The sequence below is a fragment of the Nannospalax galili genome, unplaced genomic scaffold (assembly GCF_000622305.1).
Source record: "Nannospalax galili isolate Female #2095 unplaced genomic scaffold, S.galili_v1.0 scaffold304, whole genome shotgun sequence".
NCBI classification, from domain to species: Eukaryota; Metazoa; Chordata; class Mammalia; order Rodentia; family Spalacidae; genus Nannospalax; species Nannospalax galili.
This window is the reverse complement of record NW_008352325.1, coordinates 24,926-39,514: the sequence shown is the minus strand read 5'-3', so window position 1 is coordinate 39,514 and position 14,589 is coordinate 24,926. Positions and strand designations below refer to the sequence as shown.

Sequence of the window (14,589 nt, the reverse complement as noted above, 5' to 3'; positions counted from 1 at the left end):
ATTGGGAAAAACCTACAAGATATAGGTGTAGGAAAGGATTTTCTAAACCAGACATCAATTGCTCAGGAAACAAGGTCAAGAATCAACAAATGGGGCCTCATTAAACTAAAAAAGCTTCTGTACATCATAAGAAGTGACCAAGGAAGTGAAGAGAAAATCCACAGAATGGGAGAAAATCTTCACCAGCAACACATCTGACAGAGGTTTAACAACCAGAATATATAACGAACTCAAAAAACAAAGAATCAAGAAAGGAAGTGACCCAATTAAAAGATGGGCTAAGGAGCTGAACAGATAGTTCTCAAAAGAAGAAATAAAGATGGCTATGAAGCATCTTTATTAAAAGGTGTTCAACATCACTAGTAATTAGGGAAATGCAAATTAAAACCACTTAAAGATTTCATCTTACCTCAGTCAGACTGGCTAAGATCAAGAGAACAAATGAGGACAAATGCTGGAGAGGATGTGGGGAAAGGGGAACACTCACCCACTGCTGGTGGGTCTGCAAACTCGTGGAACCCCCATATGGAAAGCAGTGTGGAGAACTCTTAAAAATCTAAAAATGAATCGGTATCATTTGACCCATTTATACCACTCCTTGGCATACACCCAAAGGACTTGTCCTATTGCAGAGACACTTGTACAACCATGTTTGTTGTTGCTCTTTTCAGTGGATAATAATATTCCTCAACTGATGAGTGGATAATGAAAAGGTGGTTCATTTATACGATGAAGTTCTAATCAGTAGTAAAGAAAGATGAAATCATGGAATTTGCAGGTAAATGGATGGAACTAGAAACTGTTATACTAAGTGAAGTAACACGGACTCAGAAAAAAAAGACATGTTCTCCCTCATATGTGGATCCTAGCACCAAATCCTGACAAGTGAGTACATATCCAGATATAACTACAGGAACCAGGATAATGAAAAGGAACCAGGGAGGTAAAGGAAAAGAAAGAATCTGAAAAAGAAGAACACTAGTAAACAGACATTAATAAGGGAGATATGGATAAAAATGGGGTTATTTTAAGGGCAGGGGGAAGGGAAGGTTACATAAGGAACCTGGGGGATAAAGGGAAAGAAGGAGCTCAAGAGAAATGGGACCATAGAAGAAGGGAATTATTAAGGGAGAAATGGGGAAAATGGGGGCACTTTAAATGGGGAAGCCATGGTGGAACCGTTAGACAATGTGAGAGATAAATAATGCCTAACTAGTTTCTAAAAAAATCAGAGGGAACCACATTAATTGAACAACCTACTGACAAATTATACCTACAACTAGCTCAAGGAATATAATATATATATGGTCTATGCAAGGTCTATCTGAGGACATTTGGTCTTTGCCCAAGCTTTATCTACATGGCACATGGCAATTAAAAGTGCCAGACTGGTGGAACTAACCTTCTTGGATGTTTAACAGCCATAATTTGATGCCTATACTAATGTGGTCAAAGGGACATAAAGGACAGTTTTTGCTCCTTGCCCTCCTAGGTCAACTAAGTTCCTGGGGACTATAAGCATCTCTCAAAATGTCTTGTAAATGCAGTAAGTCACCTGTCCTCTTGATCAAGGAGGCCATGGAGACCCCATCAAATGGACTTGAACCAGTGTCCAGTCTACAAAGAAGAGGGTCAACACAGAGAAAACACTTCTTCCATGTTTCCAAGCGAAGCCAGCCCTGATTGAGCAGGACCTTCAACTTATCTTCACATAGATGGAACTGGTAAAAGAAAGGAGTCAGAGAGAGGAAACATTTCCTCCATGCTTCTAAGCAAAGCCAGCCATGCTTGAGCAAGATCTTTGACTCATTTTCACATAGATGTAACTGGTTTAAAAAAGGAGCCAGGGGCTCCTTCCAAGCCCTTGTGACGCCTGATCCTCAAACGGCCTTAAGATTAAAAATTAATTGGTTCATCTGGGCCAACTGTATGGTCTTAAAAACCCAAAAGGAAAGTATAACCAAAGATTAAAGGGGTTAATATAATTTTTAAGAGTCCATGTGTATAGCTAAAGTCTATATAACAAGAAACAGAGCCAGACAGGAGATATCTTCCTTTGAGTTTTTGGCCAGCTTGGCCCAAGAGACTCCCAGACAGTAAACCAGCATAGAACTGGGAAAGTGAAGAACAGATCCCAATCTCATCTAAAGGAATGTTTGACAACTGATTGCTGCTAGATGAGGAACAGGTGGGGAGGCTATGGGAGGGTGCCATTTGGGAAGTGGGTAATGGATAAGATTGTTTGGGATGTTCTGTATGATATACACACCAAAAAAATCAACAAATAAAAAAGTGAGTTATATTTGAGGAAGATGCATTAAAAAAATAATGAATGACATTTTTAATTTTTTTTGTTTTGCTTTAGACAGGGTCTCCCTGTAGCCCCAACTGACTTGGAATTCACTGTGTAGACCACGCTGGCCTTGATCTCACAGAGATCTGCCTGCCTCTGCCTCTGGAGTGCTGAAATTACAGGCTTACACCACCACAGAGGTTTAACAACAAGAATATATAACAAACTCAAAAACAAAGAATCAAGAAAGGAAGTGACCCAATTAAAAGACTTAGAAGTCTTTTTTAAAATTCTATAATTTAGGTAATTCCAGTGAGTCAAGAGGGAACTGAGGGACAAGGAGACTAGTCAATTAGTTTGAGTTACACAGTTCTCAGTGGCAGAGAACGGACTAGAGGTCTTGCCTTTCTACCCCACAGCTCTGCAAGTTGACCAGCTCTGGATGAAAGTGACTCAGAGAGCTGCAAACTTTGATGGTTGAAGCAAATCCCACCATCTCCCACTGCTAGCAGCTTTTCTCAAAGCAAGGCCTGCCCCCTTCCACCCCGCATCACTCTAAAAACATCAAGAAGGACATGGGAAACCTTGAAAAATAATCTTTCAGGAAATTATATATATAATAGTTTCACATATTTAGAAACAAATGAAAGCATGTTTTCATACTAATAAATAAAAAAGCTATGCAAATCAGTATGCAGCTCCCCTCATGAACTCACCATGGAAGCCAGTTCTATGTAAAGGAAAACCATCCATTACTGCCCAGTAAGCTCCCTGCTAAACTGTCATCACTGACATAAGAAACCTACATACTTTTGAATTGAAAAAAGGAAAAGTCAGCATCAAGAAAATGCTTCAAACATATAATTTTCCTCTAAAATTGCTGTTCAGATGCCTCATTTAAGAAGCAATGCTTTCCAAAGACCAACAGTTAAAAGAGTCTAAGCTGTACTTACTTCCACATTAGCCTAACATCTACAACTGTCTAAAACAGGAGCAGAGATTCCGCTCAGGTTAATCCACCATTATCGGGAGAAATAAAACCATGAACCCCAAGAGAGCCAAGGACATGCAGAGGGCATTCAGCATAAAACTGGCACTTGGTGCTGGATGCACTAGGCCATGGAGAAGGCAGGGTGTCTCCTGTGGTGTCTCTTAAGAGTGCAATATAATGTTTAGATTTGGAGAGACTCATATTTTGATGGCTTGGCCTTTAACTTGGTGCTACTGTGAGGCAGGGTATAAACTTAAGGAGATGGGCCTGGTTGGGGGGGGGGTCCTGCCCTTCCTGTCTCTCTGCTTCCCAGTCATCATAATCTGAGCAACTTCCTCACCAAACTCCCCAAAGGCAATAGGGACAAGAGACAAGAAACCATGGACTAAAGCCACTGAAATTGTAGTCAAAATAAACTTTTCTCCTTATAAACTGATTATCTAGGGCATTATGTGACAGTAATAAAAAGCTGACTATTGTAAACAAGGACCAGTGGGCTGAAGGAGTACATGTAACACAGCATAATAACCCAGCAATAGCCTCACCAGGATGCCATGCACTGTTCTCCCCCCATTTAGCAAGTCCATGCAGAAGGATGCTAGAGCCCTTGGAATCCTACAAGGGCCAAGTACACCCTTTGTCAACAAAACCCACTCCCCAACAGCAAAGGGTAAGAGAAAAAAATCACCTGGCTCATCAGCAAGCCTTCGTTTTGAGTGCTGCCTACAATAACCCAGAAGAAAACACAACTAGCAAATGTGTCAGTTTGGGTTATAGAAGCGTCTGCTGTGAAGGGAGTTCATTCAGCGGGCAAAACAGAATTCTGTGCCTTTATCAAATGCATCAGAACAATGAGGGGGGGGCTGAGTCAGAGCCCCACAAAGGGGAGGCTTCTTGTGTTTATTAATTCATAAGCCAGGATCAAGGCAGAAGCACTTGCCAGAGGGGAGGAAGAGTCTGGGTCCAACTTCTATTAATTCAGCAGTGTTTCACCATACTCATCAACTGCTGGGCCTGGTCCTCTCCTATCAATCCCAGCATATTCCTTTTCAAGAAATTAAATCCCGCCTGAGAGTCTCCGAAGGTGTGCTTCCTGGAAACGCTACAGAATGGTTGCATCAACAGGTGACAGCCTTGGGAATCTGCCCCTGAGGAGGGAATCCTGTAGACACCCAAAAGCTGCAGCACATCAGGAATGACAGGGAGATACCAGCAGCTCCCTGCAGGCACCAGTACAGGCTCTAGCAGCGAGCAGTGGGACCTCAGAGAGTTCTGTTTCTATTTGATGTAGTAGGGTAACCAAGGGATGAGGGGCTAGACATCAGATGGAAAGTCACATGACAACCTAACCTCCAAAGTGAAAAGGTTATTGTCTTTTGAGTCAAAGGCTATCTTCTTGAGCTAGAACATGACAACACCACCATACCTACCATCTAGGGGACAGCCTGTGAAACTTCAGTTTCCTCCTTTTAGAAGAAATTATAACTCAAAATATCATCGTTCCCACAATGTGAAATGTTAAGTAAATAAACTAAAAATAATAAGAAAACATATCAAATTGAAGCATTGTTTTTAACTTGGTCTTAGCTTACAAGCTAGCTTTCATTATTTTGCGGGTGCCTATGCAGGTACTTGTGCACGTGGAAGCCAGGGATTCATGTCCAGTGTCTTGTATCACCCTCCACTGTATTTTTTAAGGGTGTCTCACTGAACCTGAGCTCACTGTTTCCTCTAGACTGACTGCTTGACTGGCCATGGAGTCCCTACCCACCCCCATCAGGCTGTCTGTCTCTGCCTCCAGTGCTATGGTACACAGATGCACACCACCACACCCAGCTTTTACGTGAATGCTGGGGATCTAAACCCGGGTTCTCGTGTTAGCAGAGCAAGCACTTTACCCATTGACCCATCTCCCCAGCCTCTCATTACTGTTCTTAATGTTGAGTAATTCATACAAACTTTTATTTGGAACATGTTCTTTGAGAACAAATCACTCCACAAACACCATTCGAAACCCATCAGAGAAGATGCAAAGGATCGGAATTCAGGGGGCTGACGTAGCACAAGAAACACTCAGATTTCAGTACCGCAATTAACACTTTTTAAAACAGACTGGGCGATTTGGTAAGAGCTGAAACAAATCTCTAATTCATTTTCAATACCCAGGATGTTGTGAGAACATGATGCAGTAAGCGTTTTCGATCTTGAGCAGGAGGGACAAAGTTTTACTTCCATTCTAAAACCAATTCAACACAAAATTACAGGCAGTTGAGATGCGTGAGCAGATGATGGGGACTCTTGGCAAGGACCTGTCTGCAGTGGCAAATGTCTAGATTCTGCCTACAATATAACAGCTTCTTTCAACCTAATTGTCTTTTTTATCGAACATTATTGACTTTTGCTCTTAATTAGCAGGGTTCTAGCCACCAAAACTATAGTCAGAGACTAAAAACTAGCCACTTAAAAATACACACTCCTCTGAATCTCTGAATTATCACTCCCACCCAAGTCTATTTTTAAACACAACTCTCAAACCATTAAGTTTGGGAAAACACTTCCAGGACTGATTTGGGAATCTGCAGCTCTGCCAAATGCTACAAGTTAAATTCTTATCCTCGCCGCCCCACCATGTATACAGGAATGGAAGCATGAGCTCACACAAAGACACAGACACACACACAGACACACAGACACAGACAGACAGATAGACAAACAGACACACACACACACACACACACACACACACACACACACAGAGCAAGTTTTCCCATCAGCTTCCTTAACTTGAGCTTGCTACCTACCTGTTCAGTCTTCACGCCCATAATTGCAAAATCATATACTGAGTATGTCTCAGTCTCCAGTTCTCCAACTCTTCCAGCCACACACAGCATTTAGGATGGCAAGCTTTGCAGGCACCCCTCATCACCTGAGAACAGGTATTCTCTATCTCTCTTGCCTCCTCCAAGCCAGGAGGAAGTCAAAAGGCTCTGACTCTCCCAGGCAGAGCTAGCCTATGGCTGGAGCTAGGCATTCCCTTCCCAATCTGTCCCAGCTTGTGGCCACCACAAACAAGAAGTCAATGTGACATGAATACAGAGGATGATAAGCATGAAAGCAAAGCACACTGGACCCTGACATATGACAGACAGGAAGCCCTAACTATTGCCAGACTCTTAGGTGACTGTCCAAATGTCATTTCCTCCTGGGGATGGATGGGGAATACCTGCCCTCACTTTGTGCAGGGTCCTGGAGAAATAGAAGTGGTGAAGGGTCTGCACCTTCTCCACACACAGGACTGGTATGGAGACTACAATCAGAAGCATCAGCTGCACCAGGCCAATCAGGCCAACACACAGCCATGCTGTGTAGCTCAGGGCCCTTTCCTGTCAGTTATACTCTGAGCAAACTAAGGATACGTTTCTCAACACAGGCAGAAACTGTCTGGCACATACCTCCTGACAACTGACTTCCAAGGGCCCTAGTGAGAAGAAGAGGCACATGTGAGAAGAAGAGGCACATGATCAATGAGACTATGTACCCCTGCAGTCCACTGTGCCCAAGCTCCTCCTAGCCCTTACCAGATTGGCAATAAGACCATGGGGTCATGCACTGTGTCCCCCTATCCTAAGCCTCCTCTTAATGACTGTATGATATACATTGGGCCAAGGGCACGTGAATAAAGGGATACATGCAGCTCCTGTCACAGGAATAGGGCAGGCTCCTCCCCTGTGCCCTTCCCCTGTAGGGCTAGAGCATGGGTAGGCCACATGCTGGCCATGACAGAGCAGTAAGGAAAAAGTTGAGGCCCTGTGATAAGCTGGCACCTCAATCCCAGCCTGGACCACCCACATGGACCATTAACTCAGGAAGAAAGACACTACTTCTCTGGAAGTCACCATCACTCACGTTCTAGGGATCTGACACTGCTCAAGTCTGTGAAGAACATGGCTGCGTCGCTGGCAAGCCAGAGCAGAAAACCTTCCCTGTCAGCTGATCTAGCTGTTCTCAGGCAGTCTGGCAGGCACAAAGTTATGTGACAATTTTTTTTAAGTCCATTTTTTTCAAAGAGGCATCTGGCATATTCTGGGAACACTTTGAATCCCACATTAGGGCTCCTGTGAGTCCTAAGATTATCTTATCCAACAACAAACAGGAAGCAGAGCTGTTCACTGGACTCTACCTGTGTCCTGTGTAACAGGCAGATGACACGAACACAAAGCAGGATACCTACCTCTGAGGAACTCAGAATTCAGCAGAGAAGAGACAAGTTAACTGGAAATCACAAACCCTATGACAGAGGAAAGCTTGGGAATGCATGAGAAAATGCCAGGGAGCTAAGTCCTCTGAAGTCCCAGGAGGCCTGGGATGGGGCGTCCCTTATGGCCTGAGGGCTGCCAGGAACCATCCTGGGAGAGGAGAGAAGGCTACCTGGCAAGGCTAGGGAGAAAGTGTGTGACAATGGCAGAGTTCTGAGAAGGACACTGTGGAGGCCACCAGAGAATAAGCAACCAGAGGCCTGACTGGCCACCATGGAGTCATAGCCCACACAGAGCCACTTACATTTAAAATTGACTGAAAATAGCGCAGGGGAAGAACTGTGTCCTGTGAGTGTGCTGGCCACAGGGCAAGCACTCAATGCTCGCATAGGGCCTCACTGGCAGAGCACAGCTGCCCTCACACAAAGCAAGACTAGATAGCTTGGCTGTCTGACCTACTGGAGCCCTGTCAGGTAGGGCTGCAGGCCATGCTAGGGAGGATCTACACTGTACCAGCAACTGAATCTTCTCGTTCCTGGGTTCTCTCTGCTCGCCCTCCTTATTGTCCATAGGAGGAAGTCAAATAGCATTAACAAGCACAAGACATTTTAAATCAGGAAAGACAAAATACCTGGTCACCTCAGGGGTGGCCACTGGGGGTGTGATCCATCTAATGGCCATGTAGAAAGGAGAATGCTTGCCCTTGCTACCTTCTGTCTGCCCCTAAGAGTTGAGCAGCAAAAACTGGACAGGTACCATGGTAAGAAGAAAGGGAGATGGAGGAGCAGGATTCCTGAGTTATCTGGTTCATCTTTGGGTATTTGTGTCATTTTGTTAAAGAGCTAAAGGCTTAATGAATTCTTTAAATCAATTTGAGTGTGGTGGGGTTGTACTTGTAGGGTCTTTGTGGTTCTGTGGAAGCAAGTGCTTTACCACTGAGTAGGACTCCTAAGGTCTTCTTAGGTCATATCCCTAGCCTTCTTTTTGCTTTTTACTGTGAGACAGGGCCTCATTAAGTTACCCAGGCTGTCCCTGAATATACTTTGCAACCCAAGCGGACCGTGAATTCATTCTGTAGCTCAGGCTGGTCTTGAACTTGTGATCCTCCCACTTCATCTTCCTAAGCAGCTAGGATTACAGGCCTAAGCCACCATGCCCAGCTTCAGCTGGAGTGTTTTACAAGGCATCACTGGATTTGGCGTAGGTGGAAATTGGATCTACAAAAGCATTTCTGTGAGAGCATCTGAGATCTGGGAATGTGTCTAATTAAATATGCCTAAGTAAAACATATTTGGCAGTTGATTTTCAAGATTTTCATTTACTTTTTAATAGAAATATTTGTGGCTAGGGAACTCATACTTTAATTGTACTTGGCCTGGGGAACAGTCCTGGCCAGAAGCAGTTCACCTCCTGGTGAGAGACGAGATGGATGATGTTAAAATCCTAAGTTAGCATAGATTGCTGTGAGCTGGGAAAAAGCCATCTTTCCGTAAATGAACTTGGTCAGAACCATGGGCAAGGTCCTGGAGATGGGCAATAGGAGATGCATTCACTGTTAGAGAACCACTAACATTGCAACTGCAAGGCCCTCAGGAAACCTCAGAAACCTAGGACTCTACAATGATGAGCATTAGTCTCCAAAGCATCCACTATTCCTAGTTTTGTAAAAAGTGACTAAAATCTTATCAAGCACACATAATAACACCCCAGCACGAGACAAGTCGAAAATACAGAATGATAGAAAGGAAAAATGTAAACCAGCAAATGGCCCTTCGACCAACACAGAGATACTCCCGTGGCAAGACAGAAGGAAGACAGCAAAGACACAAATCGGGGAGGGGTAAAGACTAAAATTTACAATTCACTTAAGTAAATGAAAATCATAAAAAGCAAAAAATACGTTACAGATATCGATACTATAAATCAATATTAAATAGTTTAAGTAAGTACCAAAAGAAGAAAATATATCAAATGGTTCAGTGGGTCCTGCAGTATGACAGCTATGTTCTTGGCTACAGTGCAAGGTAATTAAAATACATCACTAAGATTAGCTGACACATAAAATCCACGACCTCCATTGCTAAATGTGGATGAGGACCGAGGGCATCTAGAGAGGCACCACATAATGCATACACTGTCTAGGGGTTGGAGAGATGGCTCAGTAGTTAAGATCATTTTGCTCCTTCAGAGGATCCAGGTTCAGTTCCCAGCCTCCACATGGCAGCTCACAACTGGCCCTAACTCCAGTTCCTGGGGCTCTGGCCTCCTCAGACAACAGACACACATAGTATACATACATGCTGGCAAATACTCCTACACATAAAATAAAAATAAGTCTTTAATAAAGATAAACACACTGTTAAATGTGTTTATTTAATTAAAATCTAAACGGAATTGCATGTTGCCATATTTCAAATCTGATTTGATATCAAATATTTCTGTTTTTAAAATTTTTGATCAACTGTAAAAATGAATGTAATCATAGATTTAATCACAAAGTACAACAAAGCGTAGGATCTTAAGCTAGTTATTACAGTGTATAGATACATCCTATAATGACTGTTTTCTTAATAGTTATGGGCACATACTTGGATGCACACAAGTTATGACCTCATTTCTCAAGTCCCAAATTAAAGAGACCACAGAATCCAGGCTGGTATAAATGTGGGGGCTGTCACCCTTCCTGGGTCACAGTGCCGCCAGGTAATAATTTGATCTTCTCATGTATGTGAGATCATGAGTGAAAACCCAAGGATGATCTGCATTCTGGAGTCCCAAAGACAGGAATGACTCAACATTTTACAAACACCTTGGTCCCAAATTTTAGTAGTTCTTCGGGTCCTTCAGGTTCATCACAATACAACCAGTGAAAAGCAATAACAATGTTCTGTGATTCTTTGACATTGTGACATGGAAATGTTTAATTCCTCTTGTGAATAAAAATTACAACTACAAAAAACAAAATTCCTAGGCAAAGTCTCCACACAGTGAAATTTAACATTATTTAAGTGGATCGATGAAATAAAAAGTAGCTCTGAAGTAACACCTTTTAAAAATACAGTTCAAATTCAGTGCTGAAGTTTTATGTAACAGATAATAATTACATTCTCATTTGTAAGAATATAAACATTCTCCACCATGTGAGCTAAAAGCTATGGGGGTGGGGGGCTGAGAACCTAAGCACCTCATGATATGGGTTGATACTATTTCCTTAATATCAAAACACAACGGTTTGATACAAAACAGGACTGTGGTTAGCCATAGAGCCATCAAAGGGACAGGCCCTCTCTACTTGATATTGTTTGGCTACTGACAGCTAAGAATGGCTCAAGTTACCTACTTTGAGTTGCACATGCTGACACATGCTTGCCATCACAGCATTCTAGACCCCTGAGGCAGTGAGATGGAAAGTTCAAGGGCAGCCCGGGCTACATAGGGATACCTTATCTCCAAACATGAAAACCCACTTAATTCTTGTTCTAGCAAGTTGATTAAAAACAAATATATGCAGAAAAAACAGCTATATATATGTAAAGCTCACTGTTTTTTGTTGCTGTTGTTAAAGCAAACTGTTTAAACACAGCCTTTGCTCAAATGTGCCCCGTGTTGAATTTCAATTCTACACAATTAAGTTCCTCAAGGTGGGGGGGGGCGGTAATCAGTATTCACCATCCTGCTAGATGCTAAAGACTCTTCCTTATTCATATGGTGCTCTGTCAGTGCAAAATTCAGTCCCTAATTCCTTAACAACCAACTCCTAGGATGAATCCCACAAATGCTCAAACAAATCCAACGAAACACAAAGGATGGATTTAAATATATTTTAAAACTTCATCAAAAGGCCATTTTCCTGAATCTGTGTTCCAGATTCTGTCAGCTATTACACTCAAATTACTCAAAACTAGCGCTCTCAGGCCTGTTGACCACCTGTTCAGTGGGAAAAAGGCTCCCTGAACAGGCCTGTTGACCTGAGTTCAATCTTCAGAACCCACAGCAGAGAGACAGAACTGACTGCCAAAAGTTGATCTCCAATCTCCATGTGCGGACACACACACACACACACCCCTGAGCTCTAAAATTCCCTAAGCAGCATATAAAGTCCAACTTGCCAGTTTCTGCACACAACCCCCTTCCCAAACAGACACTCCTTACTCTCAATGTTTTAATGAAATTATTAATGACTATTATCTCAATCCAGGCACAATTTGCATTTGTTTTAGCAAAGCTAATAAGTCATCGAGATGAGTTGACATTCATCAGCCCATCTGTCCCTACAGTGATCCTCCAGGAGAGCTCTGCAGGCCACATTTTATAACATGCCGTCTCCTGCCCATTCTGAGCAGTCCATGCAGCATACGATGACTCTGAATTTCCATCAATAATTACAACAAATTCATCACATCAGTTGTTCATTGTCACGTGGGAAAATGATAACACACAAAGTTTGATTTTATAACTAACCTCTCTAGTATCAGATAGAAAACAAACTTCTCTCAAGCGCACTGCAAACACTGCCTATTCTCGAGGGACAAAGAAAACAGTAATTTCAGATTCAAGCCAACAGAATCTGATTGCTGCTGATAACACACTGAAGGCTGAAATTTCACAATCCTTTAAGGCAGGCAAGCCATACAGCTGAACAATATAAAATATCCAAAATCCTAGTGCCATTTCTTTCCTCAGATTCATACACATATACTTTATACTAAACTTGTACATCTTCGCTGAAAAATATAGGCCTATTTATATTTTTGATGTTTCTTTGATAAAAGAATAAAGAAGTGAAGCAACATCAAAACAAATAACAGAATAACAGAAACTAAAGACAGGTCCACGTTTCTTGGACAAAGAGGTTGAAGGAAGCGATTAAGATGCTGTGAGTGTGAAAATCAACTGAGTCAGAAACAAGCACTTTAAACCCACAATCACATCCTTAGCTGGAGGCCTAGCTTTCCTTTATGACTTAGGAGCCTAGGAAAGCAGGTTCCCCTGGAACAGGAGCAAATTGGAGAGAGTGGTTTCAAGGATTTCTTTAATCACTCTTGGAATTGTGCAGTCCTCTCAAATATTCCCTTCATGTTTATTTATAAAGTAATAGTGATAAAATAATTCAGTTCCCTTAAACAGGCTTATTTAAAGCTAGGAAAGCCACAGGTTTAAAAGTAATTTTTTTTTTTACATCTCCCCACATTATTATCTGGGATGCCTATTTAGTTTCTTTGATGGGAATTTGTTTGTTAGAGAGAAATTATATAACCGAACCCAAAGTGTAGTGGGCAAAGGGGTTTTTAACATTCCTCAGCTTCAAGATTATATGAATTATGTGGCTTGTTTTTGCTAGCATTCAAGAAAGATTTTAAATAATAAAGAACTAGCTTAAAAACCACTTGTACACTTGGGCAAGACCATGTAAGGACATAGGAAAGGGTGAGTCAGTGGGACACAACTGCAAAAGAAAGGGGATTTGTTGCACGATCCAGTTGCTCCAGTGGAAAGTGGGCCATTGGGTGAGCAGGTGCAGGCCCACCCCAATTCATTCCATTCGAAACACTCATAACACATTTGCCCCAGTGAGCGAGCGAGAGGTGGCAGGTCTACCGCGCCAGGCGCTGCAATCCACCAAGTCCACAAAACCTGCGCTGACCCCGTGGCGCTGCAGACTCGGGCCTGGTCGGCATATGGGCACCTATGGGCTCGGTTCTGGTTCAGCCTGGCACAACCTTGAGTTAAAAGGCAGGATTGTTTGTCCTGTGTTAGGGAAGTTCCTCTTTCTGTAAGTAGAATCCTGAATGTGGCATGGAATCTCTGCCCCCAAGATGTGGACAAGCAAAAAGAAACCGGAAAGGTTGGTGCAGAAGAGGAGTCAGGAGGACAGGGACTGCAGCCCTGACTCCAGATCGTGCGTAGGGGTCCTCACCTCTGCGCTCTAGGACTGCCAAGGGACAACCGGGCAAGGCAAGGCAGAAGAGTGGTCAGAAATCCCCTTCCCTACAAGCCTCCCGAGATGGCCTGGCCAGGTCCGCCTCCCAGTCCGCGTTCCCTCCAGTCGTGTTGCGGGGAGCAGGGACCACAGTGCTCCAGGGGTGTCTGGAGGAACCTCGCCCAGGACCACACCGCACCCCTGGAGCCAGAGGCCCGGGACCCGCTGCCCCTCAGCCTGCGCCGGCCACCGCGCAGGAGACGGGGAGGCTCCGAGCTACGGTTCTGCACGCGGGGACCCCTAAAGAGCTCCCCTACTCCCGTAGAAAGTGTTCGGGGCCAGGCCGGCCACAGTTACCCGAGCAACGCCCAGGGAGCCCCAAGTCCACAGCCCCCGGATCCCCCACGTCCCGGTACCCGCTCCCTCACCCCTGCACCCCGCTTACCCGCTGGGGGGCTTGGCCGCCAGGGCGTGGTGCGCCTCCATGGAGCCTGCGGGCTGCACTGGGCTCGGCGGGCGGAGAGAGGCCCAGCTGCCGCGCCGCCGTCCTCATTCACTTTTTCCGCGATGACCCATCGTCCTCCCACGCGGGGCCCGTGAGGACGGAAGCGGCCGGAGGCGTCCCGGGGGCGGGAGGGGCGGACGCGGGGCTCCCGGGAGCAAGGTGCGCCGCACCCCGCCCTGCTAGCCGCGCCAACCGCGGCACCGCCCCCGCCCGCCTCCCGCACCGCCCCCCGCGCAGCGCCGCCTCCCAGAAGCACCTGCCTACCTGTGGCGGTGCATGGCGGGGTGGCCGGCCGGCGGGGGGAGCTCAGGTGCGGGGAGAGTCCCCGCTTTCGCTGGAACCTAAAAGAACCTTTGGCACTGCAGCGGATCCAGTGGGAGGGCGAGTGAGGTCGGGGGTGGAGGGGATCCAAATAAGATTCCGGCGCAGCACCGAGAACCTGGGAGAAATGCAGTTTGGGGGACCCACAGGGTCCTACAAAGTCAGAAACCACCAAGGCTGGTGTGCGGCCGGGCTTTGCCCACAAGTGCACTCCGGTTGGATGCATGCTTATGTCTGCCAGCCTGCTTGGCTGGATAGTACTGGACAACCCTGTGATTCTCATACAGCCTGGTGGGCAAAAAT

The 14,589-nt window shown here is 44.7% G+C and overlaps 1 protein-coding gene across 4 annotated transcripts in view; it reads right to left on the bottom strand.

The window, feature by feature from the left end:
* Positions 1–14,148, bottom strand: part of Cobl (cordon-bleu WH2 repeat protein) — a 274,940-nt gene extending 260,792 nt beyond the window's left edge. For 3 of the 4 annotated variants that reach the window (XM_008849261.3, XM_008849262.3, XM_008849264.3), the window contains exon 1: positions 13,906–14,148. In XM_008849261.3, coding sequence (XP_008847483.1) covers positions 13,906–13,946 — 41 coding nt within the window. In that variant the 5' untranslated portion in view covers positions 13,947–14,148. The remainder of the gene's footprint in view (positions 1–13,905) is intronic. The other variant, XM_008849263.3, reaches the window with a different exon arrangement.
* Between the last annotated feature and the right edge of the window lie 441 nt (positions 14,149–14,589).